This window comes from Festucalex cinctus, chromosome 8 (assembly GCF_051991245.1).
Source record: "Festucalex cinctus isolate MCC-2025b chromosome 8, RoL_Fcin_1.0, whole genome shotgun sequence".
NCBI lineage: Eukaryota > Metazoa > Chordata > Actinopteri > Syngnathiformes > Syngnathidae > Festucalex > Festucalex cinctus.
The window spans coordinates 25,917,616-25,941,030 of record NC_135418.1 but is presented as its reverse complement, the minus strand read 5'-3'; the positions used below and the strand labels follow the sequence as shown (position 1 = coordinate 25,941,030).

Genomic DNA, 23,415 nt, shown 5'->3' with positions numbered 1-23,415 from the left:
AATTATGCTATCAATATTTTCGCAACGATACACGAGATTGCAATTTCTTTTGCCATTCTTTAGAGCTGCAAAGAAGAAGCTGGCCGCACAACATCCCAGTGAATGCGTCCGTTGCGTCCTCACTGATGTGTCACATGTGTCAACAGAGTCCTCGCTAGCGAGTTGACTTAACACGTGAGCCCGGCCAACATCTGGGTCCCGCTGTCATGAACTCTCGCAGCTCTTACGTGACGGCTCGCTCGGTCCTCAGGTGAAAGCGCTATGAATAACTCCACCGCCGCCACCGTCAAATGTTAGCGTTGGCTAAAGGTCAAAAAGCGCCGCACAAAAACGCAAACAGTCACGCGTGCGCGGCTGCACAGAAAATCTTACTGCATTTGTGCTACGATCAAATCAAACATACATTTTCTGGAGCGCTTGTCTTCAGTAGGGTGGGCTGGAGCCCAAGGAAAATTTGGAGTACCCAGAGACTCTGGAAAAGGCCAGACCAGAGATTCGGGCCGTGAACCTCAGGAAGCAAACATGCCAACCACTATTTTCCTATTTAGGACCGACACAGCGAGCGGCACAAAGAATCTCGTGTGAACCTGCGGCCGCCGAGCCACTCTGCTACCTATGCCACCGTGTCCGCTTGGCACCACCAGCCTGAGAAGCTCATCCTGGATGCCTGCGGGTACGAGGCAACTGTAAGTTGGACACTTCAATAGGTACACCTGAAGTCTAATGACATCCAATACTCGCATTGACTCGACAATCAATCATGAACATTGTATGTCACAAACACAGTTGTGGTTATTAATCACAAATTTTACATTTCATTTTTCTGTAAATGAAATTGAAATTTACCATACATCTTTTCTAAAAAAAAAAATATATATTTTAAAACAATATAGTTAATTTGCACATGTGGAAATAATTTCTAATAGGCCTAATGTACAATGACAATTATTTTATATTAAACTGTAAGTTCTTTATGAAGTTACACAATATGTAGGGCAATAACTCATATTTCAGTTTGATTTATAACATAATTCATATTAATTGGACCGTAACAGTAACTTAAAAGATTTGCAAAAGGTGAAGCAAGCCAGCCCACAAACCCAAAACCAATTGACAACAATAATCTATTCAATTCAATGTTTTATGCTAGTATTTTTTTGATTGATTATATAAATAAAATTAATATGAATCGGTAGAATTACACAGCTCTCTAAAGCCTAGTAATAAAAAAATATATAGCTAATCAATTATACAAAAATAGAATTTTTCTTTGATTACATACTGAATTTGTCACTCCTACAATTAATATTAAAGTAAAGTAAACAGTAAAGTATTTCAGCATAATTTTGTATTGATCAGTTTTTTTTGTGTGTGTGTTTTTTTGTTTTTAACTCTCTAAGTGTTGCTACGAGTTTAGTGGGTTTGTGTTCAGGACCCCGAAATAAATATATTGTTTTCACCAGGACACATGCATTTTTATTTGCCAGACTAAGACTTTTAAAAATGTGAACATTATCTTCTTGCATATTAATTATCGCTTCTATGGAACCGTCTGACCTGATGTGTTTTAACGGCAGTACTTAGGTTCAATGATAATCAGGGATCTACGGGGGATCGAGTCCACACAAGATGCCTGTGCTAAAATTAGGGCAAGTATTCCTCAAAACATATACCGTATTTTTTTTCACAAGCGTTTCTTACACAAGGATACTGTTTTCATGACAGAAATCAAAGGATTCCAGAAAGGGTCCTGTTGTTATTCTCTCCATTACCTACAGGGGCGTCAAGTTTATTGACGCCGCCACAAAGGTAACAACGAGGAACGTTCCGGAGAAGCCAATCGCTCATTCGCTGTGTTTACCGAAATCCTTTCCATCTTATTCCGTCAGACCATAGTCGCAGAGCACGAGATCCGGAACATCTCCTGTGCAGCCCAGGACCCGGACGACCTGTGCACGTTCGCCTACATCACCAAGGACCTGAAAAGCGGCCACCATTTTTGTCATGTCTTCAGCACAGTGGAGGTGGTAGGTGCCGGCAAAGTCAAACAACATGAAATTTGGTAGACAAGTCTATCACGAGCAGACCGAAACAAAAATCAAATGGCTCAAAAATCCATTTAGTAAAGGAATCATCAAGTCTGCCAGTTGGGTTCAAAGCGGCCATTTTAAGGGGTGGGGACGAGGGCTCACTTATATCTGCTTGCAGCTTTAATTATTTATATTTCCGAGGTCCTACTGTGAAAGAAGCCTGTAGCTTCCTTCCTTCCTTTGATTGGCTTGTTGAACGGCTTGATTAAAGTGTCTTCTCTGATAAGCTTGACATTTACATGGACAACAGAAGCTCAGCTGCGGAGACATCTTGATTAGTCGCAAAATCTCAAATTAACTTCACCTCAGGCTTGCGCTATTAAGAGTTGAGAGTTTTATGACACGTCATCAAAATTTGCTGTCTTGCTTCACCCGCATACAGTGGCAGTGCAGCGATGACAACTAACGTATTTGCAATTTATCATCAGCTCTCTGGGTCACGCTCCACCGAGATGCAATGACAAAAACAAAAACAAAAAACGGGTGGAGGATTTCCTGTCACACATCTGTCGCCGGATGGGGCCACATTTTTTTTTCCAAGTGCTACTCTAAGGACACATAGGACCACGCACTTAACCAGATGTATAACAAAAATGCAATTTTTAAATACAGGTAAAAGATGTGCTCTTAACATATTTCCTAATATATTTCTCAGTGCATCGGTAAAATATGAACTCTTAACCAAAACAACAAAGCAAACAATATAATAACCACATACTGTGAATTTCCCCCCAGTGCAAAGCTCTCTTGCAAAAAAAAAAAAAAGACGAAACCGCTGAATGCAAGAATCGTTTTGTGCATTTTTTTTTCCCACAAAAATTAACTCACTCAAAAGTTTAATACAATTGATATACAATGTTTGTCCTGCTTAGCATTCCAAATCCATGACAAAACCATGTCTGCCATCTAGTGGTGAATGTTGATATTGCAACTACAGTCAATACATATTTTGGTGTGTGTGTGTGGGGGGGGGGCACTTTGTCTGAGAATTTTCACCCATTTACCACCTTGCATGACCCTAGTCATGACATTAAACAAACATAACCCTTGCATGACACTAGTCACGACAGTAAACATAACCCTTACATGACCCTAGTCACGACACACGACAGTAATCATAACCCTTGTATAACCCTAGTCATGACAATTGATCTTTTAAACCAAAATGGCAGATGTCTTTCCAGACTTGGGTGTTTGAGACTTTTTTTTTTTTTTTGTGGGCCTACTCATGATAGACATGTCAACCAAATGTCACAATGCTAAGTGAAACTGGCTTCATTTTCCAAAAATTCCCTTTTTTATTTTTCTTACTCTTGGCAAAGCTCTCATAAAAAGGTGAATTATTTGAACGAGGGATCAAAGCAAACAAACTTCTTGTTCAAAGCAGTATCCGCAATACACTATCTATCTCCTTCCACAGACGCAGACGTACGAGATCATCCTAACTCTAGGCCAGGCCTTTGAGGTGGCCTACCAAATGACCGTGCAGTCCAGGCAGAGACACTTCATCCCCCACTCGTCCCTGGGGTCAGAGGTGGTCGAGACCAAGAGCAGCCGGCCCGTTTCGCAGGCGTGGAGCAGCATGAGGAGATCAGCAGTGAGTAACGCCCCATCAACAAAGAGCGAGTTGACGGAACTCAAACGGAGGTCACAAAAGATTATTGCTCGCAAACTGACTTACAGTAGCTAGCGCCCACTCATAAAAAGTGAGTAACAAGCTTTTTTCTGTTCCTCAATATCTTATATTATATTTATCTAACAGCTGGTATATGTTGGAGTTATCCTCCTGCGTCACTATTGAGTTTGTCAAGTTGTTGCCCACGCTGTTGACACATCGCAATTTTCAGCCAAGTTGGCCTGCCGAGCGCTGCCCCGCCCCCGGCTCCTTTTTATTGTTCTAACGGGGACATATTATGGAAAATAGACTTTTTAATGGCTTGTATACAAATGGTTCGGGGCTCGAGAGAGCCTGCCCACCCATCAGGTGTGAAATTACACAAACAAGCAAGTGAAACAAAGCGATCTGAATTGTGACTATGCAGAAAATGCCAAGGGTAAAAAGGTAAGCACACGCTTTTGATTTGTGACGAAGCGATTAAGTGTTGCCTCCAATAGTGAAAACCTAATCCATGTTTTGTCTTCCAGTGGCTAGCGTAGGATTTGTACATTTTTTTTTTTAGATGTGCATAATAAAATATGCAGCATATTTGTGTTTTTGGCCATGCATGCACCACTACTAATACAGAGCTGCACATAATTAGTGTAATTCAGTGGCTTGGTGAAGTGCTGCCTCCATGAGTGAAAATTCAAACTATGCTATAATTGATTTTTACAGAAGTTAGCTTTTTCCTTCTCACCCTTGGCCAATGAGTAGCCGCTTGCCTTATCGCAATCCACTAGCTCCACCCAGCAGTAGAGGGGAATGAGGGGAGGACACTTCAAAGCCGTCTGATTTCAGAGGGCTCCAAGAATAGGGTAGCAGAAATTAAGTTGTATAGAAAATACATAATGTGTCTCCTTAATTTAAAAAAATAAAAAAATAAATAAATAAAAATAACAAAAGTGGCCAAAAATAAGGTGGGTGACATATTCTGTTTTGGCTGAGTTCTGCATGATCGGACACATTTGTCAGGCACTCCATGATGAAAGCTGTGAGAAGTAAAGCGGGGCACACACATACTGATCATGTTATGGAAAAATTATCTTTACTGATTCTTAACCGTGAACTTTTAACCTGTTAAATAAATATCCTCAATGGCAAATCCTTTTTGTTTATGTGTGTGGTTAACACAAGAGCAACAGACTCCATGATTGTGACCTCACACGGAATGAGAGCCAATCAGTGCGTAGTGTTTGCAGTACAGGCCTCAAAAATTATAGACTACAAAATATTACATTTTATAAAAAAAAAAAAAAAAAACTCAGTAAAGACATAATGCCTTGTTTTTGATGAATATTTACTAGTGTTGTCAAGCGATTGTTTTTTTTTTTAACTAATTAATCACACACAATTTTTCTCAATTAATCACATTTTTCGACATCTGTTTCTGCTTTAAAGCTTGTAGCAGATATTTACTTGAGTAAAATCTTGGAGTTTTAATTTTAATTTGGCTTTGTAAAGTGCGCAAATGACTTGATATTTCTACAACAAGCGTCAAGTAAAACTGAAAGCAAAACCACCTATAGTCCGTGTTTGTCCATCTTTGCGCTAGTGGCTAAAGTTTGGCTTCAAGTATACGCCACAATATAAAATACATAAAACTGAGTTACTAAAGTAATCTCCAGATTAAACGCTTTAATTTTGACAGCCCTAATATTTACTAACGATATCATCGGAACTCCTACTTGCTGTTGAAGTGAGTAGTCACCTGCCACCATGTAGCGCGTGTATCTCAAGTTCGAGGGGAAAAAAAAAAATCATCAAGTGATGTGCGTACCCCACTTTACACTACTTGGCAATTACTTCACCCAAACTATACAACTTTTTCAGAAACCCTCCCCAAAGCTATACATGACTTGAAGTTTCCGATCCCCTGAGTTATAGAAGCATGTCACGTGGTCACAATGCTCGTCTGTCTTTTAACATGTCCTTGTCTTCTTGTCTTTCTTGGTGCTGCCGCCGCCCCCCAGGCTGCCCCCGTGCTCGAATGCCGCTGCTGTCACTGTCACACGTGCACCACCCACCGTCCTACCTTCCTCCCGTTGCACTCCGTTAGCCCCGGAGTCCAGGTCCTTCTCTTTCCTTGCCTCTACTCACCCCCCCGCTGCCATCGCACACCCGCTCACGCGCCCCCTCCCCCGCCGCCACGCACATCTTCTTCCTTTCCCGCCACCGCGGATTCCATCTCCCTCTCGCACCTGCCATCGCCATCTTTCCTCATGGACGCCGTGAGCGCAAGTGTCGCAGTTTAGCAGAACGAACGGGTTCCCGGTTGTGTTTGGTGGATGCTTTCTTTCATTTTCAACCGGAAGGGGAATGAGTGGAACTTGTGGAATGTGTGCTTGGGGTGTTTTTTTTTTGGACATAAGTCCTGTTGTGTGTCAGGTTTCTGGTTACCCCAGGATTCCCAAGGACTTAAAAAACCCCAAAACATTTTGCTAAAGAACGATCTTCATACCCCCAAAAAACTACAAAAGGAACTAGCTATCCATCCATTTTCTATGGTGCGGTTGTTGTGACGGTTCTAGGCATGTGTTATTAGATCACCATTCAGAGAAGAAAAAAGTTCTTGAATCTAAATATACTTTATACCGCAGCAGAGGTGGCAAATTCAGGTCCAGAAAGTAAAAAACCCTGCCACAGTTTGGCTTAAACTCCTGGTGCTAACTAGCTCCCGAGCAGGTAAACGAGCACCATGGGAGCTAGCTAGGGAGCTAGCTAGCTAGCACATGAGGCTAAAGCCAAACTGTGGCAGGGTGTCTACTTTCTGGACCTCTGTTTTTCATTACATTCATGAAAACAAATTGGCAATTTGTGAGCTAAACGTTGTTCAAATAATACTTCTTCTGAGGATTTATTTGTTTTTGGCAAGCTGGATTAAATTCTCTAATGGGCCTTGTATGGTGTTGCCCAAAGCAGGAAATATACTATTATTCTAAGTATTGCCCATATTCTTCCATCTATTTTCGTATGGGTGATCTGGAGCCTTGACTGGTCACCAGCCAATCGCAGGGCCTATATTGACAAACTACCATTTACACCTATGAATAATTTAGCGTATTCAATGAACCTAACATGTTTTGAGAACGTGGGTGGAAGCTGGAGTACCTGGAGAAAACCCACGCAACTACAGGGGTAACATGCAAACTTGGCACGGGAAGGCTGAGGTGAACCGAGGTTCTGAGAACTGTGAGTCAGATGTTCCAGCCACTATTTCACTACGTTGCCCATCAAGAAGGATTCATTCATCCATCCAGCTCAACTCAGCACTTTGAAAACAACTGCAGCTACATAAAAGCAAAAATCGAACATAAAACAGACAACGGAACGTCATTGAAAAACAATAAAACGTCAACAGAAACATTATTGTTTCGGGGTGTTAGCTCACGACGGCGGCGGCGGCCCGCGGAGCCCGTCAATCATCCATGTGGTGGATTGAGCCGCGGGACGCGGGAGCCTCCTCCGCTGACGCCCGTCTCACGCAATCCCTCTCGTCCCTTCCTCCCTACCTCCCTCCCCCTTCCCAATACCCTCTTCCTCCCTCCTCCTCCTCCTCCACTCGGCAGATCGACCCCCTGGAGATGGACGCCGACATGCACTCGCTGGGCAGCACCTCCTGGCTCTTGGAGCAGCGCGACGCCAGCAGGCGGCCCGTCAGCACCAAGTACGAGACCACCATATTCTGAGGCCCCCCCCACCCTCTCTCTCCTCCTCCGAATCCCACTCCCACATCCCGTGCCACCCTTCCCCCGCATCCGGTTCGCAATCCACGCACAGTTCGAGCCCCGTGCCTTCTCACTGTGACGGTGTAGCCACCCCTCAGGGCTGCCTCCTCCTTGCACCTCCACCTTTTTCTTTTTTTGCCTCCTACAAAAAGGATCCCTCCACCCCGACTGCAGCTGAGGATGCCCCCCTTTGGACTGAGCTCGTTCCTTGCATTTCCAACCCCTTTGATAGCTCCCAGAGGTTTCTTATTTGTATATTACGCCAAAAAAAAAAAAAAAAAAAAAAAGATTTTTCTTTTTCAATTTTGGATTTTTTTTTCTTTGTCCGTGTGTAGCCTCTCTTGTCTTACCAGGCATCAACCACTGTGAGACTGAGGAAGGACAAGATGCCAAACCAATGAGCAGTTTTGTTTTTGTTTTCTATGCATTTGTACAAAAACAACAAAAAAAAACCCAGACTGAACGGGTCACTAACACACTTTTGCTGCACTTTGAGGAGGCCGGCAGCCCGATGTCATGTCATGGCCCCCCCCCACCCGTGAACAGTACACCACCCAATGACTGCACGCTGCTTCTCCAACGCACTTGACTGAGAGACTGAGGGGGACGTGGGGGTTGTTGGGGGTCTCTGCTCTGGCCTTGTAACTGCCCTGTGCCTCTCAGCGTCACGGTAGCACCGAGAGACAAAAGAAACAAAACAAAACAAAAACAACAACAACAAAAAAAAAAACACTGTGTTGACACATGGCACTATCCCTTTGAAAATCTCGGCCGGGGCGTCGGTTTTGTGATACTTTTTTGATAGGCTGTGACACCATTTAAGACAAGTTTTGTAAATGGAATCCAAACACGCCCCAATTATATTTGACTATATTAAAATAAAATAAAAAATTAAAAAAATAGAAGAGGGCCCGAGCTCGCGTTTCCCCCTAACTTAGCATCTCATTATCACGCTTAAACATCTTGCACGCCAAGTGTGTCACGCCGCGTTTGAAAAGAAACCAAATGTATTTTATTTATTTGTTTTTTGTTTTGTTTTTTTAGGATTTGCTATGCGGAGAGCACGATGCACGTACACACCGTGTTTCATTTTGTTTGTTTGAAGGTTGTTGTTGTGGCGTCAACACACTTTTTTCCCCTACACCTGGCCACTGTCCGTGTGCGTGCGTGTTGGCAGACTGTTAAAGATGTAACCCCGTGCATTGTTTGTGTGGCACCGTAGAAACAGCAGCATTCTGGCCACCGTCTTCTGACTGTTAGCTTCCACTGGTGATGCATGATTGCAGTGTTTTGTTGTGTGTTTTGGTACCTGTGCCAAGCTGGGCCAAGTCTGTCTGCGTGCGTGCGTGGCGTCTCCCATCCCGTCCCGTCCCGTCCCGTCCGTCTGTCCATTGCCTGCGTTTGAACATCACCAATCAGTCAAGTCGCCTCCATCCCACCGTCCGTCCATCCTCATCCCGCCGTCACGCATATTCTCCCGTCTCGTGCGTCACCACGGCAACCTGCTCGTATGGCTGCAAAACAAGGATGGTAAAGTGAAATGATTTATTTCAGCCTGAAGTTCAGAGCTAACCCTCTTCGTATTCAAGCCTAACCTGAACCCAAATACGGCTCCCAGGGTACCCAAGTCGAGGATGCGCGTTTATTGACACGTTTCATTTTACTAGACTGGCGGGGGGAGGGTGGTTTAGTTCGCCTTGCGCCAGTCTGGGTTTTACTTCAAATCAAGCATGTCTTCTGTTTGACTTTTCAATTTTGATTTCTAAGGCAGCAAAGTAATTTGGCCTTCTAGTGGCTCTCAAGAACAACAGGGCCTTGAGATACTATTCCGATTTTCCAGCACCGTTTTTGCATATACATACATTAATGTATTAAGCAGTAAAAACAGTTAATGACAGATTTATTATTATTATTTTTTTAATTAATTAACAGTTTTTGTCACACTTGAGCCTAGGCCACCTGGTTGACTTGAGTACAGTGTAATGACAGCACCACATAGATATTAATTGTTAGCCTTGCTGGCTATGGAATTTCCCATTGTATGTTAGCATTATGGAAAGAGAGGCTATGTGGTTGTTTTAAATAGACGTGTAATTCTCTTTGTTTTATATCCATTTTGACTCGAGCTTCAGCTGAGAGTGGAAATGAGCAGTTTGAAGCCTCTTTTTTTGAAAAATATTTCGCAATTATATCTGCCAAAATGTCATCAAAACAAACAAAAAAATAGTCCATTCGAAGTCGGATCACTGGTATCTCAAGGCACAATAGTATTGAAATCCATTACACCTCGATGGTGGAACCACCAAAAGTGGAAGAGTGACTAAAATTCAAAATACTTCTGTGCGAGGTCTATGTTTGTGAGCGTGTAACGGATTAAATTGTTTTGTTTTTTCTTTTGCTTTTTGGATGTCACTACAGAAAAGAAGTTTTCAAGTCATTTTGGCTCCTATTTCACTTTAAAAACAGTTTGGTCAAAAATGACCCAATGTGGGCAAAAAAGGCTCAACTGACTCAACTTTCTGGGTTGTTCTTTACAAAACGAAACGACCCAATTTTGGTTGTGTTGTTTCGTGCAAAACAACACAGAAGGTTGAGTCAAATGAACCCAAGTAGAGGATCTGTCCATATTACCGCAAGTGTTTTAGAGTGTTAAATTGCTGGTTTAGGCCAAACTATGGATGGGCTTGACAATTACAAATGTTTTCTTGTTCTTCCAAATTGTCGTTCATAAACCTTCTTTTCTGTTTCACTTTGGGGTTTCTGTCTTAGCCCGCTAAAGCGGAAAACTAGTCGGGCTTGAATTATCTGTGCACTCTGTTGGTGGCTGTCAATTACTGAAATGATGCCTCTACAGGGAATCCTAGTAGGAGATTGACCAAAATTGTTGTGCATAATTGATGTGAAACCTCAGCTCAGTGAGCATCTAAGGTATTAACTCACATTGCTTTTTCTTTAGCTTTTGTTTTGTGACATCACTAATGAACGATACCAGAATAAACAATCATTAAAAATGCTCTAAATGGTTCCTAATTTGATTTGGTTGTTATGGTAGCCTGTTTTAGGCAGCACTATAGCTGAGTCTGACTTAACTAAAGCAAGCCTTCCTGGACTAAAAACCATTACACCTCAACTTTAATGCATTATTTCAATGTTCAAAATTAAACACGACAAATGTTTTACTTTGAGATTAGATTTTGAAGATAACCTTTGTTGGTAGCAGTCCAGAACTTAAATTATGTCTCAACAATTAAGTGGAACATCATCCCAACATTTCCACAATGTCATTTGACCAAAATTCTTTAATACGCCTTGCGCAAAAATCCTGAGGTCTAATCCAGCATTTCCCAACAATATTGAGACATTGAGAAGTCTCACAGGACAACTACAAAAAGGTACAGAATACAGAAATAATGATGCCTCAGTTTATTCAGAAATCTACGTTGTGTGAAATCCAGACTAAGTTAGTAGGCCTATTCTGTTTTATAAATGGCAACATGAACACAGTTTCATTGTACCTTCTGCCATTGTGTAGAACAGCATTTAATTGTTCTGAAGTCAACTTCCCATTTTGACACCATTTCTCAGTCTTTTGCAAGTTTTATCTCCAAATATGTACTTTTGAAACAAATCTCTGAATTCATTTGACAAGGTCTTAAAAGTGTAATTGGACCATTTTGGCAGTGGTTGGGAACAACTGGTCTAAACATCGGCATGCAGGCCACTGTTTTAAGATGGTTATGTTCGTCAATATATATTCAGAATTTTTGCTATGAATTCTTCTGTTTTCCATGTCAATTTCAAGTTCAATTTTAAAGTAAGAAATTACTAGTCAGGCCTGACTTGAGCAGCAGCAGCAGCAGCAATATGAAGCAAGTTGTGCGGGCGTGACGCAGGTGACACATGGCGCATGGTCTTTCTGGGTTTGTTAACATTTGGTGTTCTCCTTGTGTAGCTCGCCCCGGCGTTCAAGTTCCCGGACACCAAGCTGTGAGTTGGTGAGCGAGCAGGCGGGCGGGCCCCCCGTGCGAGTTAAAGCGGGGAAGAGGTAGATGGAGCAAATCCACTCCTGACATTTAGATCTCGCTGCGTACGCCCCCCCACCCTCTGCTCACGCTACCTATACACGCAGACGAAAGGTAAACCTGTCCGACACGGCCGGCTAAACAGGACTTTGAGCACCGCTTCCGTCTTGACAAAAAGGTCAGCTAGAAAGGTCACGTCTACTTCCTGGCCTGTGTGCGACTCCCCTTGTTATGGAGGTACCGCGATAGGTTTGGAGCGCTGTATAGACGAGCATGTCAATCGATCCAGGTTTGTCAGAGACGCATAGGAAATGTCAAGAAAACAAGTTGAAAAGGGGGGGGGGGGGGGGGGGGGGGGGCGTGACTGTACCAGCAATTAAAGCTTTGCCCATGTTTGTGGCCACAGTTTGGGTTTGTCAATGAAAATGTGACACTGTTTCCAACATTTCAAAAAGCAATATTATATTCATGATATTAAATGATACAATGACAAAAGCATCCCACAAGTCTGATGTCAGCGGTTGTTTTTTTTTGTCCATTTTTGTCTCAACAATGTTGATTTGGAATGATCTCATACGAATGTTTCCTAAAGAATTAGGAGCCCAGTTTGATCACACTAATCCGGTTGTGGGTGAACTGACTTTTGGTGAGAGGTGGCGCACACCCAGCACTCGTCGCTACTCAATCGCAGGGCTAATACTGCAGAACTGTGAGGTCGAGGTGCAACCCACTCGTCCCCAGCATGATCCCGAGTTAAATGGTAAAGGCTGGCACCGGGAAGAAACCCATTTTCTTCATAACAGTCACTTATCAAAACGCCAAATTGGCATGTTTGTTGACAATTAAAGGAGAAGTCAGGTCAAAAAATGTCTCTGTAATATGTTCTGTGTCCCCACTAAACATCACATTCTGAATAATAATGCATTTGCGGTTAAAAGAAATCATCAGGATTATAATCCATCCATTTTCTGAAGGCTGTCATTATATACAGCACTGCCCCCTGCTGTTGACTGAAGCTGACATCAAAGTGCTGACTAGCTCAAATCGCAAACATCACTGCTCATCTATTTTCTGGCTTTGGCCACGTGACGTGCCAGTGGTCACTTTGACGTCAATTTCAGTCGACAGCAGGGGCAGTGATGCAAAAAATGTCAGACTCTATGGATGGATTATTCATCTTAATCCTCAGACCAGTGGACAATAATACCGTGTTTAGCCCAGGGTTGAAACAAAGAATATATTAAAGCACTTAACTTCCGCTTTAACATAGCATCAGGACAGTTGTGTGATCGTTAATCACAACAGTTATTGTGCCTGACTTATGGTCTCACCTAAAATTTAAAAGTTCATTCTTATGTTTCAAACCACCATTTTATCTACTTAAGTTAACCACAGTTTTTGGATAACCGTTTGTCAAAAAGATACAAGAAATTCAGTATGCTAATAATTTAATGCAACTTGTCTTACCGCAAGTCTTGTCAACCCGAGACAACAGCACCCCCTTTCTGCAACAATGTCCATACAGTACTGTTATTCAGTTCTACTTTCACTCACATCAGGGCTTCTCCTGCTAAAAAACGAAGTTGTCATTAGTACGTTGGAGCAATTAAAGAGGAAGAAATTGAAATTGAAATCATTTATATCTGCAAAAATCTGCGTACCAAACGGTGCCGTTAAACACAAGCATTTAACAAAAGCATGGCCAAGTACAGTCCTCCACGGCCACTAAACACACACACACACACAAAGATGACAAAATTTACAAAAACAATTAAAAAAAACAACAAGTCAGATGTGTTTTTTTTATATACATTTGCATATTTCAAAAAAATATTTAACATATCTGTATTCAAATAACGATAAGTTAACTGCACGGTTTCAGTCAGTCTGGCTGTTATTTACACAAAACGTGTTCCTATGTTTAAGGTGAAGGTAACAAAAAAATGACTAAGTGCCATGTTAGTGAAAAACAGACATAACTTGTAGAGAACACTTGGCAGCAACATTCCTGCTTGATCATTAATACAATCTTTGTTCCCAGACACAAAACTGCTCGTTTTGCCATTTCCTAGGCTGACAAAACTACAAAATACATCTTACAAAATTTTATTAAAACAACAAACAAACAAAAAAAAAAACCGTTATGGCAGTGCTATACTGACTTGCTCAGACCTTCATTGTTATTCTTCAGTAAACCACATTTCCAAGGCTTATCAATAAATTAGAATATCAAGGACAACTTTTTGTAGTTCAGTAGTGTTTAAAAAAAAAAAAAAAAAAAAAAAAAAAAAAAAAAAAAAAAAGTTATAGTTTCACTGCAAAGTGAAATATTTCATGATTTGGGATTGTTGAAATTTTGATGATTACACTAACAAACCTCATATTCGCCATCTCAAGAATAACAAAAATACTTTTTTAAATATTGAAATTAAATATGAATTGGTCTCCTGAAAAGTATTTTCCATTATGTTTGATGGCTTTCCACTTCTGGGATTGAAGTAATCTTCTAAAATGTTCAAATTAATATAGATTAACTGTACATCTTCTGAATCCACATGAGAGAAACTTTCTCTTGAGTAACACTTAAAGACAATACTAATCTCAGTCGGTTCTCCGTATAGAAGCAAATATGGGGACGAAAGTATGTTTTTCAGTCAGCTGATGACACGGCCATCAAGGGCAGGAGTTCGTGGAGACGGGACGGTGAGGTCAGAGACGCACGCACGCATCCGTCGCTATGAGTCTTTGAGCATGTTGATGCGTGCAAAGATCTTGAGAGCCGGTCCAAGTTTGATGTTCATGGTGCTCATCAGGTGGTCCTCCTTCAATAGGAGCAAAGCTTGGCCGTCAATCTCTTGGGAGCGGAATTCGTCTGCGATCTCTTGACAGCCTGAGCGGACGACAAAAAAAAAGTTGTCACACATTGTATACCACTACCAAAATACACTCAAACCTTCAAAATCTAACAAGAGCCAAAACAGGAGCTCTATTTAAAGTTGTTGATGTCGTGGGTTGTCAGAAATTAGGCAGCTCCTCAGAAAATGCAATAGAGTGCTGAAGGGAGACTTTACACATCATGAAATGGCGTTTCCTGACCTGGTAACGAACAGATGAACTCGTACACTTCCTCCACGTTCCACTTGGTGGGGTCATTGGGTAAGAACGGCTGGCACAAAGCTGCCGTGGCATCTCTGCCGGCGAGGGCCTCCGGCTCTGATGACGCCCTGCTCGGCTGCCGCTGGATGGGGACGGGGACCGGGGCCGGGGCGGGAGGCGCCGGGGGTCCCGAACTGGCTGCCGACAGCGGCGAAGGCGGCTCCTCGTAGCTGGACATCTCCGAACACGGGCTGGACTCCTCCTGGCTGGGCTGGGAGGGATGCGGCGAGGACACTGAGCCGCCCTGAGTCTGCTGTGGCGACGGGGACATCTTCTGAGAGGGTTGATGAATGAATTAATGGAAATGCTATTATTCCGTTCCCGGCCCATGGTGGGCCCTCTTGCCACCAAGGGACAGTGTAATACACACACACACAAAAAAATAGTTTCACAACTAATTGACCCAGTAAACTGCAGTATAAGTAGTTTTTTTTTTTTAAATCATTTGTGCATTTTGACTGAATAATGTCAGAGACCTGTGATTAAGACACTCGGAAACTGTTTCGAATTGTGAAAAAAATTGCATCACGCTGAAGACACAAGGCTCGCTTGAGTGTTTTGCATACCCGCTTCTTTGCTTCGACACTTGAGCGGCCCTGACTTCTCCTACGCCAGCGATTGGCTTGTTTGGCTTTCTTTATACGGAACAGTCGCATGCGCTCTGTGCAACCCACATTGTACCTGCACATAAATAAATAAATAAGAATAACAGATCATTTGCATTGGTAGAGATTACAGATTTATAAATCATTTAAAAAAAATAAAAATAATAAATAAATAAATTGCTCAGTGGCGTGCATTCCTCAAATAGAAAACATCTTATATCCAACTGACTGATATTTGGTCAAAAACTGAAATGCTGACTTGCCTCTTAGCACAAACCATGGAGCAGAAGCGCTTAGACCCCTTGAACGTGTATGCGAAGTCCACCCAGCCGCAGTATTCACACGTCAGCTTGGGCTCTTGGTCCTTCTCTGTTGAAGCAGATGATAACGATTGCTTCTTCTGTTACTTTGCGTTATTGGTAACATCAAATGTGAAGTTAACCAAGTACATCCTTGAATTACCTATTTTAAAAAAAATGTCTGTGAGAAAGCCCTCCTGCACTTCCTACACTGTCAATTTATATGAAAACCACCCCCACAATGATTTCCTCTGTTGAGGACTTACTTGATCAACTCTGCAAGCTCATGAGTCAATTTCAAGTGATGGCCAGGCTAAAATGTCTCCTTCAAAAGTGGTGGTCAAGTAAAAAAAATAAAAATAAATAAATAAATCACAATATGTTCTATGCGGCACCCCTAGTGTAACGGCATTCTGATTAATACTGCATTTATGAAATTTCATACATTTTCAGGGGTGGCCATTTTGCCACTTGCTGTCGCCTGAAAATGACATCACAGTTGCTCAGGCAGCAACCAATCACGGCTCAGCTTGTGAACGTCACATGACCAAACTCAGAAAACAGGTGAGCTGTCTGAGATGGATAAAAACAGATGGATTTTGCTGCTTAATGCAATATTCATCAGAATACCGTGTTAAAGACTACTGGGGTACGTAATGTAAAGAAAATGTTTGACATTACTCCCCCTACTTTTTAACAGTTCAAGCGCACGGTATTTATTTATTTATTTTTTAAGCGTCGGGGGACAAACTTAGAGCATTGTGCCTCACCTGTCAGATTCAAGTCTTCAGGCTCGGAGTCGGAGTTTGCTGCATTGCTGACAGGAGTTTTGTCCGGGTCGGAGGAGAGCTGACTGTCCAGTTTCTTGGGGCTGTTGATGAGGATTGGGAGACGCTCCACCTGTTCATACAGAAATATTCAAATTATTACACAATGAACAGATGACAATAAAAGAAAGAGCACAATACAATAAATACTGATGTGCCCAATTGTTTTTGATGATTGCTATGATGTCTGTGGTCACACAAAAAGTTTGCAATATTTTGTCATCGGGCTAGCAATATAGTGGAAAAGCGGCTGAAAATAAAAATGAATATAAGTGTAACTTTATTTTAACATATGAACTGTAGATCAAATTGACATGACTAACTTAATTATTAACTATATTGTTGTTATTGTATAAGTGAGCAGCCAGAGAGACCATTTTGTGCACGCTTGTATGCTTCACTCTTAAGAGGTTCCATTGCACATGAGAGTTAAAATTGATGAAGGAAAGATGTTCATCACACACTGTGTAATCTTTTCAGCGAGTGCAACGTGTCCATAATTAAAGCTAGAATCACCGACAAGCTGCGAACTGTCAGCTCAAATAGAGCAAGAGAGAGAATTTGTGTTTACAGGCTGACGGCGTCACTGCAGGGAAGAAAGAGCTCGACAGCTCGAGGCTCGTCTACTTGAGTCTGGCTTCCAAGGGGGTGGCACTTACACACACTGGGAACGGCTCGGCACCCTCCTGGATGACAAAGCCCTCGATGACGTGCGTGAGGACCTGCGGCTTGACGATGGCCTGCGGTGGCTTGCTCTCGCCGTTGAGCGGCGCGGCGGCCGTCACGCTGGGTGCCTCACTGTCGTTTCCCAACGCCACGGGAGGAGGCGGGCTCCCAGGTGCAGGCGTCGGCCGCTTGGTCGCACCCCCTGCTGAGGGGGAAATGATAACAAAAGCCTTATTAAAAAGGAAAATGTTTTTTTTGTTGTTTTTTTCCCCCCCGAGGAGCTCATCTGTGGGCTCTTAAAATTCCCACACTGCACGATGTGTGCCTTAAGATGATGATGAACATGTAAAAGCTGAGTCCTGAGCAGGGTTGTGTAATTCAGAGGAATTCTCCAAGTTGCTAACTTTCCATGATAATTAACAGAATGAATGAATTTATGTGAATACACCAGGAATTTACAGTACTGAATGTTGGCTTTTAAAGGGAGAGTTTATGGATTTTAGCCTTACATCAATAGTAACTGATATTTGAGGTATGATGAAGCACTAGATTTATCACCGCTTGAGTGAAGTGGGGTGGAAAAAAACTGAGCAATTAAGGTGCTCTAAAGCCCTAACTATACATTTTGCTGGAATGTCTGCTTATCACAAAACAAAATGTTTATATTTATGCTTTTCTATTAAATTCCCTTTAAGTCCCATGCAAAGCGTCCAATCAGAAAATTTCCTAAATTTTCCTTTACCTTGTGTTTGACCTTGTGGCACTGGGTCAACTTTGGGTTGCTCTACAGGCTTCCTAGGTTGCGATGGCGTACTTTGCTGTTGTGGTGGTTGTGGCGTTGGTGCTGGCGGTGGCGGCTTTTGTTGCTGTTGCTGTTGCTGTGGGGCAGAGGCCGCACACGTCTCTCTCACCACAAGTGATGTTGGCTTATCTTTACACTCCTGAACCAGTGTTCGAGAGGCCTGCAGTTTCAAAGGGAAATAAAACGTTCATGAGGGAGATATACTTTTATTTATTATTTTCTTCTGGTTGGCTAAAGCGACACACTGTCACTGTGTCTAAGTGACAGTTGTGACAATGCCTCACATATTATCCGAGTTCTGTTTCGGCCCACCATACACCGTGAAATGTTGAAAAAAAAAATCTTGGAAAAAAAAAAAAAAATAGTCACTGGCTCACATCTGCACAATGGCATTTTTTCATGATAACAAAACTAGTTGCTGATGTTTGGCCAATCATGAAAACTAGTTTCACTTATGAAAACTAGTTTCAGAACCGTTACTTTTTAGGCAGGCCTAAAATGTAAATACAGCCTAATACTGGCTTTTTTTGTGGAGGTTCTATATCCAAGAAACATTTTTTGGACACATAGTAACCAGGTGTGCACATGGACATGGCTTTAAATTACCAAATTGTTGGTCATCTCGCAGCTCGTACCGTGGGATGAATTTGCAGGTTGATGGCTGTGAGCTGTACAGGCTGAGCTTTAGCCTGACTCGTCAACGTGGAAGAAGAGATTGATGAGGCGACAGACTGGAGCGTGTGGGGGCTAATGGTAGAGTGGAAGATGGTGGCGTGCTGGCCAGGAGCGGCGGTCTGGTGCGCCGCTGGCTTGGGCAGCACTGGGACAGGGTGCGGTGACGGCTGAATGGAGGCCGTCTGCAGCAGCTGACCGGGGGTCCTCTGGGAACTTTGGCTGTGATGGACCACAAACTGCTGCTGCTGCTTGTGTTGCTGAACCAACGAGTGTGGTTGAATCTGCGTGTAAGCTGCAAGCAAAACCGATTTTTTTTTTCAAATATAGGAATTCACAGCACTATGCAGGCCACATTCACCATCAAGTCAGTCTGAGGACAGAGAATGTGTGTTGTGAATGTGTTAAATGGTGTGTGCATGTGTTATTTTTATTCAAGGCGGTATTGCGGCCTTAAAAGGAACCAACTGTTAGATGACTGCTTCTCCTGATCTGAACCACATCCTTCTAATAGTGACAGGCAATACAATACTTTAGCCTCAAAGGAATACTAAAGCATTGTGTTTGAGTTGGTTCAACATCTCAGAGCTGGTTAATCAATGTCCTAAAGCTGAACAGCGTGCCTAAAAAGTATATCAGTTGCAAGTCATCGATTTACACCAGTTTTCCAATCCTTGCTTGGCGACTGGTATTCATTTTGTCCTAAAACAACATCACACTTCCTAAATTTGGTAAAATAGCGTTCAGTTATTCAGTATTTCTTCTGTATCTTCCTTGGATTACTCTGTGCATAAGACACTCAAATTCAACTCAGTTGTTATACCATTTCATTAATAGGATCAATATTTGGAGCAGATATTAATTTTCAGTAAAAGGGACAATATCGGTGTCAAAATTTTTAAAATACCATTTCCAAATCTTAACCTGGTTAAAATGCCATTTAGCACGTTTGTTAAAACAACAACAAGCTAATGTTTATTTACTGCCATTCTAATTGTTTATTCATACAGAAAAAAAATAGAAAAATAAAATATATATATAGTAATTTAGTGCGCACGCTCAGCTCTTCCTCCATCCAGCCTCCTCCTGGCCCCCCGTGGCCAGTTGCCATAGCAACCCAATATAACTCGTCACCGACGGCATGCAGACACGACTCTTGGCTAGTCTTCCCCATTTGGTTATGTGCATCAATTAGTATGACAAAGCCAGATGCCGTTGTGCATCAATATGCTGAAAGACATTAATGGAGCGAGAACAGGACAGTGTTTGCAGAACAATGCTGTCACCTAGTGGTATTATTTACTGTATGAATGTAGAATTATGTGGTGTGCAATGTTTAACTGTACAATATTTACATCGACTCATAATTGCTTACATTGTCTCAATCTGCCATTCCAATCCCAAACTTGTGGTGATATGAAAACTGACAAAACTATGAAAGGAAACAGTGAAGCTTTAGATTCCACTCACCTGGAGCGATGAGCGGCTGTGCACTGACTGTCGTGACATTGCGGCTCATGTTAATGGCCCGGGCCTCCGTGACCACCGCAGCGTCCCCTTTCTTTCCTGCCTCGGAGGGGCTCTCAGATGAGCCAGACTTGACTCCTGCAGACGCTTGCGCCCCCTGGCCGGGGTTCTTGACAAGCGAGGCAGGCTGGATGGGCACGGGGCTCTGCTTCAGACTGAGAGCCTGCAGTGTCTGAGTCTGGGAGGAGGACATGGTGGATCCCTGCTGGCCGCGTATGGCCAGATTTTGGACCTGATTCTTAAAGACAAAGCGAAGCAAGGGTGATTTTACTGGCTAAAAGCAGCCATCAATTTTCTATAATGCTTGTCCTCATTAGCGTGGGCTGGAGCCTATCCCTATTATTTGCATGAATAAATGATCATTTTCAAAAAGGAAAAGTTAAGTGCATTATACTGTAGTACCCATCCATCCAATTCTCTGAGCCATTTATCCTCACATGAGGTGCGGGCTTGCTGGAGCCTATCACAGATGACTTTGGGTGATAGGCAGGGCACAGATAGACAAGAATTCAGACTACATTCACACCCACAGACAATTAAAAATATTCAATGAACCTGCTATGCATGTATTTTTTTTATTATTATTATTATTGTGGGAGAAACTCCACGCATGCACGGGGAGAATATGCAAACTCAACACTGGAAGGCTGGAGCATTCAAGCCCATGACCTCTACACTGGAGGCCGATGTTCTAACCAGTCGTACATTGTGCTGTCCTATTATTCTAAGAGTAATGGGAAAAACATGTGCATGTTTTTGGGTCACGTCAGATTCCCAGTGCCCCCTGACCTAAAAGTATGTTTTCATTTTCAAGATTGAGTACAGGGTGTCATTGGTTTTATGACGGTATCAACATTCAAGGTCACAAACAACACGCAATACACCAGTTTGCACTGTGTGGTAACACTGTTGTCACGACATGCACAGTTATCGTCATTCTACTTTTTATCATTAGATTATTATCCAGTTACGGCTAGCGGTGTTTTCCTTACAAATATAAGTGTAATTATGACTTTACTACTGTGTTAGCCTAGGCTAGTGACAGACTACAAAGGAGCACAAATCACACGTTTTAAAATGAGGACCACATACTAATTACTATATGTAAATTCTAGTAAAAAATGTACAATGGTAATACATGCCATTAACAACGATTTATTAAAAATGGGTTAACATTGTCTTAATAAAAGTTTCAAAATTACTGATCGACTGCCGGTGAATAGCCCCCCCCCCCCCCCCCCCCACCCCAAAAAAAACCCTGAAATCATATTGTAGCTACCCTGGTAGGGGATGACAATGTCAGTAACACCACGCAGACCCACACCAAATGCACTTCTTTTAATACCGTTCGTTGTGTACTGTATATGCAAGTTAAAATTTGGAGTCTGCATGAAAATAAGACTGCACGGTGGTATAGGGGTTAGCATATCCACACTGACAGTTATGACTCTGAGATAAGGCCTTCGTTTGTGCAGTTTGTATGTTTTCCACATGCTTGCATGGGTTTTCTCTGGGTACAGTGACTTCCTCTCGTACAAAAAAAATGGCATGCTGCATTGAATGAAGACTAAATTGTTCATATGTTTGAATGCGAGTAAGAATGGTTGCTTGTCTATAGTGCTCTATACAAAACGAATGACATTTATGTTATGGTTATGAAGACATCAATGAGAGACATTCTTGGGTTTTCACACTCATTGCAGCATGTCGCTTGTAGAAATGAACGGCGACAGCCAGCATACCTGTGCGGAGCTGTCGGACTGCATCGCCGTCACTGTGGCTGTCGGTGTGAAGATCAGCTGCGGTGACAGGGGGACAGCTCGGCCCAAACTCCTGGCCACTTGCACCAGGTTGCTCTGCTGCGCCTGGAAAACGTTGCTCTGCTGGGCCTAAAAAACATCAAATACACCACAGTCAAGTACTCATCAGTGTAAGAACTCAATAGAATATCAAGTTAATGCGAGGTTTTTAAGTGCTAGCCTCCAGCAAGGTCGAACATTTTTTTTTGTAATTAATTTATTTTTTTTAAGTGCTTTGAATTTATCCCATCTGCAACACAATGCATTGATTACCTGAATGCAGCACACCATTCAGCATCCACATGAAGAACACCCAAAACACACATTTGAGTCACCAGTAGAAAATATCTAGCTAGCAAGGACTTTTTTTTTTTTTTCCCACCATCTGCGCACGCAGGTACATCTGCGCCTGGCTGGCGGTGAGGGTGGGGCTAGACGGGCTGCCCAGCAGAACAGCTTGCTGGGAAATACTGGTGGGAGCCGACGTGATGCTCTGGGCGCGGCTGATCAGCTGTGCAGCCGCCGGCGAGGCAGTCAGGTTGATCTACGGTGGGGGAGAAGACTTTTAGAACTTGTTTCGAGAAACACTTTTGAAAAAAAAAAAAAAAAAAAAAAAAAAAAAAAAAAAAAAAGATAATAGCTTCACAATTTAACATCGCCCATCTGTTTAGAATGCTTTGGGCTCATTTTGATAAATTTATCTGTTGCTTGTGATACATGATTCATAATGACCAAATACAGGTATGTACAGGAGGTGGGTGACTAACTAATTTGTATACTTTAATGCTAACAGCCTATGCTGAGATCTGCACTCGACTGTCATTCCAGCTACTTCATAGATTGTTCTTACTGTGGTTTGAGTCGATCCCGTTTGTTGAGATGTTGTGCCATTCTGGGAGGTGTTTTGGCGACCGGCTGCAATACTGGCCTGTGCCAAGTTGGGCAAGAGGGTGAAGATATATTTAACACAGACTAAAAACATGCAAGGAGAATACAAAAAAAGGGCTTGAGAGGGGCTTTATCACCTGCTGCACGGCAGCAAGGCTCTGCAGCTGAGCGGTGCTGAGGGTGTGCTGCTGCTGGAGCGCTGCGGTCTGTAACATGAGATGCTGCTGCTGGGCCGCATACATCTGTTGAAGGTATTGTGCCGCTGTGTTAGGCTGCCTATGGAGCGCTTGCTGGATCACCTGCATGACAGAGCAAACCACAACAAAGGCTGGATGAAAACGTGTGAAGCAGAACCTAGTAAAATATGCTATTTTTTTTAGGTAGGCAAATGCAATGTGTAAGTTAACCTCTTGACACTTTTACAAGTTTGAAGTGGCTGATTCTCTGCTTCACCGCACTGAATACAGGGAGTCCTCGAGTTACGGCTGAGTTCCGTTCCTACGCTGGCGATGTAACCCGAATTTCGACTTAAGTCGTGTTTCATCGTTAAACTCGATATCTACAATCAAAATAGTTTGTACAGTAATTAAAAAAAAAAAACGAAAAAAAAACAACAACAACTACAAAACATATAAATATTTGCGGCACCCGGAAGAGCAAGAACCAATGCTGACAGA

The 23,415-nt window shown here is 42.5% G+C and overlaps 3 protein-coding genes across 22 annotated transcripts in view; 2 read left to right on the top strand and 1 right to left on the bottom strand.

The window, feature by feature from the left end:
* Window positions 1-373, top strand: part of LOC144024572 (synaptotagmin-2-like) — a 400,108-nt gene extending 399,735 nt beyond the window's left edge. For all 3 annotated transcript variants that reach the window (XM_077531009.1, XM_077531012.1, XM_077531011.1), the window contains exon 10: window positions 363-373. The gene's annotated coding sequence lies outside the window, so the exon portion shown is untranslated. The remainder of the gene's footprint in view (window positions 1-362) is intronic.
* anks1ab (ankyrin repeat and sterile alpha motif domain containing 1Ab) overlaps window positions 1-11,828 on the top strand; it is a 38,913-nt gene extending 27,085 nt beyond the window's left edge. For 2 of the 6 annotated variants that reach the window (XM_077530997.1, XM_077531003.1), the window contains 8 exons: window positions 549-686; window positions 1,578-1,649; window positions 1,726-1,809; window positions 1,890-2,027; window positions 3,511-3,687; window positions 5,721-5,819; window positions 7,317-7,414; window positions 11,428-11,828. In XM_077530997.1, the coding sequence (XP_077387123.1) occupies window positions 549-686; window positions 1,578-1,649; window positions 1,726-1,809; window positions 1,890-2,027; window positions 3,511-3,687; window positions 5,721-5,819; window positions 7,317-7,414; window positions 11,428-11,524 (903 nt within the window). In that variant the 3' untranslated portion in view covers window positions 11,525-11,828. Of the gene's footprint in view, window positions 1-548; window positions 687-1,577; window positions 1,650-1,725; window positions 1,810-1,889; window positions 2,028-3,510; window positions 3,688-5,720; window positions 5,820-7,316; window positions 7,415-7,810; window positions 10,490-11,427 lie in introns of those variants that run through there. The other 4 variants (XM_077530998.1, XM_077531000.1, XM_077531001.1 and 1 more) reach the window with 4 other exon arrangements.
* Window positions 11,829-12,928: 1,100 nt separating this feature from the next.
* The window catches only part of phc2b (polyhomeotic homolog 2b (Drosophila)), a 91,021-nt gene continuing 80,534 nt past the window's right edge, over window positions 12,929-23,415 (bottom strand). For 11 of the 13 annotated variants that reach the window (XM_077530973.1, XM_077530974.1, XM_077530981.1 and 8 more), the window contains 13 exons: window positions 22,876-23,037; window positions 22,701-22,778; window positions 22,233-22,394; window positions 21,794-21,940; window positions 19,995-20,289; window positions 18,488-18,819; window positions 17,793-18,012; window positions 17,044-17,255; window positions 16,328-16,457; window positions 15,522-15,627; window positions 15,220-15,334; window positions 14,594-14,927; window positions 12,929-14,387 (listed from right to left, as the gene is read on the bottom strand). In XM_077530973.1, the coding sequence (XP_077387099.1) occupies window positions 14,233-14,387; window positions 14,594-14,927; window positions 15,220-15,334; window positions 15,522-15,627; window positions 16,328-16,457; window positions 17,044-17,255; window positions 17,793-18,012; window positions 18,488-18,819; window positions 19,995-20,289; window positions 21,794-21,940; window positions 22,233-22,394; window positions 22,701-22,778; window positions 22,876-23,037 (2,448 nt within the window). In that variant the 3' untranslated portion in view covers window positions 12,929-14,232. The remainder of the gene's footprint in view (window positions 14,388-14,593; window positions 14,928-15,219; window positions 15,335-15,521; window positions 15,628-16,327; window positions 16,458-17,043; window positions 17,256-17,792; window positions 18,013-18,487; window positions 18,820-19,994; window positions 20,290-21,793; window positions 21,941-22,232; window positions 22,395-22,700; window positions 22,779-22,875; window positions 23,038-23,415) is intronic. The other 2 variants (XM_077530978.1, XM_077530977.1) reach the window with 2 other exon arrangements.